This window comes from Merops nubicus, unplaced genomic scaffold (assembly GCF_000691845.1).
Source record: "Merops nubicus isolate BGI_N331 unplaced genomic scaffold, ASM69184v1 scaffold2038, whole genome shotgun sequence".
Classification (NCBI taxonomy): domain Eukaryota; kingdom Metazoa; phylum Chordata; class Aves; order Coraciiformes; family Meropidae; genus Merops; species Merops nubicus.
The window spans coordinates 12625-14433 of NW_008623447.1; the positions used below are offsets into that span (position 1 = coordinate 12625).

The 1809-nt window shown below is 39.2% G+C and overlaps 1 protein-coding gene across 1 annotated transcript in view; it reads right to left on the minus strand.

The window, feature by feature from the left end:
• Positions 1-116: 116 nt before the first annotated feature.
• Positions 117-1809, minus strand: part of PRL (prolactin) — a 6913-nt gene continuing 5220 nt past the window's right edge. The window contains exon 5 of the mRNA XM_008945046.1: positions 117-609. Coding sequence (XP_008943294.1) covers positions 418-609 — 192 coding nt within the window. The 3' untranslated portion in view covers positions 117-417. The remainder of the gene's footprint in view (positions 610-1809) is intronic.

Genomic DNA, 1809 nt, shown 5'->3' on the forward strand with positions numbered 1-1809 from the left:
AGCAATGGAAGTAAGATATCCTATCAGTAACTGGAGACTGAGATCCAAAAAGAGAAACTACTGCTAAAGGTATAAACCACGCCAGCTATTTTTCATTCACTGATACCACTATGCACTTTTGGATTTAATAACATTTTTATTTGTATCTGCATGATCTGGTTATCACTGAAGTACTACTAGGTGAGGAGATTAGACAGAAAAGTGTATTCTTGTCACATAGGTAATTTATAATATTTTAAAACACCCAGATAAATGGCGATAATAGTTGCAGCCAGAATTCACACAAACATGCCTGAAAGATGCTGATGATCCTGATGCTGTGCAATATGGATTTTCATGAAGTTTGCAATGAGAAGTGGCAAAGCAACAAGAACACCGTGATGAATTATTTCAGTAAGTGATTAGGCCTATGGGTATTTAACAGTTGCTATCATGGATTAGGCGGCACTTCAGAAGCTTGAGATAGTTGTCAATTTTGTGGGAATCTCGGCGGAGGCAATGCAGCAGATTGTAAAAGGCAAAGAGTCTGGAGTCCTCATCAGCGAGCTGCAGGGATGGGAGGCCTTCCCACTGAGAGGAAACTTCATTTCCAATCTCACCAGAGTTAACCTGAAGACACATAAATGATACTGTAGTAAATGATAGTGAATCGGACTTGATGTAGAACAGAGCTTTTAAAATTCTGGCCTTGAGGAATGCTAGTTGCTAGTGTATGGCTTGTAAAGTTATGGTTCCTGTTAGTCTGTATAATTTTCTATATCTTCATGCAGACTTTGAATGAGTTGGTCAGATTTTCAGTTTATTTCCCTAAAATACATAAAAAGCTTAAAACTGTGTCAGTAGTGTTTTAAGAGGACTCGTGTGTTAACCAATGTTCAGTGAAATCTGACTTTGCAGAGAAATCAAGCCATCCTTCATGCACAGACTCATCAGCGACATCTCTTTTTGGTTCCCTCCACCTTGAAATCTTTAACACTTTTCCCAAGAACTTCTTTCTGTGCATCTCCAGCTTTGTCTCAGCCCATCTGTTAGGTGGTGTCTCTGATACAGGCAGTTTCAAGAACAAGTTACCAGACAAATCTGATGTATTGTACCTCAGACACCATAAAAAAAAATTAAAATGCTGAGTGATACGGTGGCTTGTAAAGTTAAAGTGCTATTTTTCTCCTGCAACAGAAATCTACCTTTCATAGCAGGAAGGGAGTTTCTGCCTCTATCACTCAGTTTAAGCAACAGGCAAAAAAAAAAGATAGATCCATTATCACTCAAAAATGTGGTTTGACACTAATGAATTTACCAGTCTTGCCTTCAACCTCCTTCTGTAAATAATGTGAATGAGAAGGTGGTGACAGGGTAACTGCAGCAGCATCTGACTTCTACTGTTATCTTGGATCCTCACTTGCACCCTTTCTACACCTGGACATGGGATAGAGATGTATTTAATTACATTGATAAATGTATTTGTGGCCTGGATGTGTTAATATTTCTGAGTAAAGAGACATGTAACTGAAAGAAAGAGAGGCCATGAGTGATCCAGTGGAAAATGGTGGATACAGTGATGGTGGCACTCCTAATGCTGTGCAGCTGTTCAGAGCCTATGCAAAAGCCAGTAAAACCAGAACCTCTTGTTACCATCTAGCTCATTGACAGAATGATATACTCAGGGGCTAACAGAGGCCCCTTTAAAAATAAACAAGCTAGAGCTGGTTTTATTGTGGAAAGATTTCAATCAGTTATTGATAACAAGGGGTATCGAAGCATGGGTTTTGTCAGACAACAGCCTTGTTGACTAACCTTACAAGTGTAGGG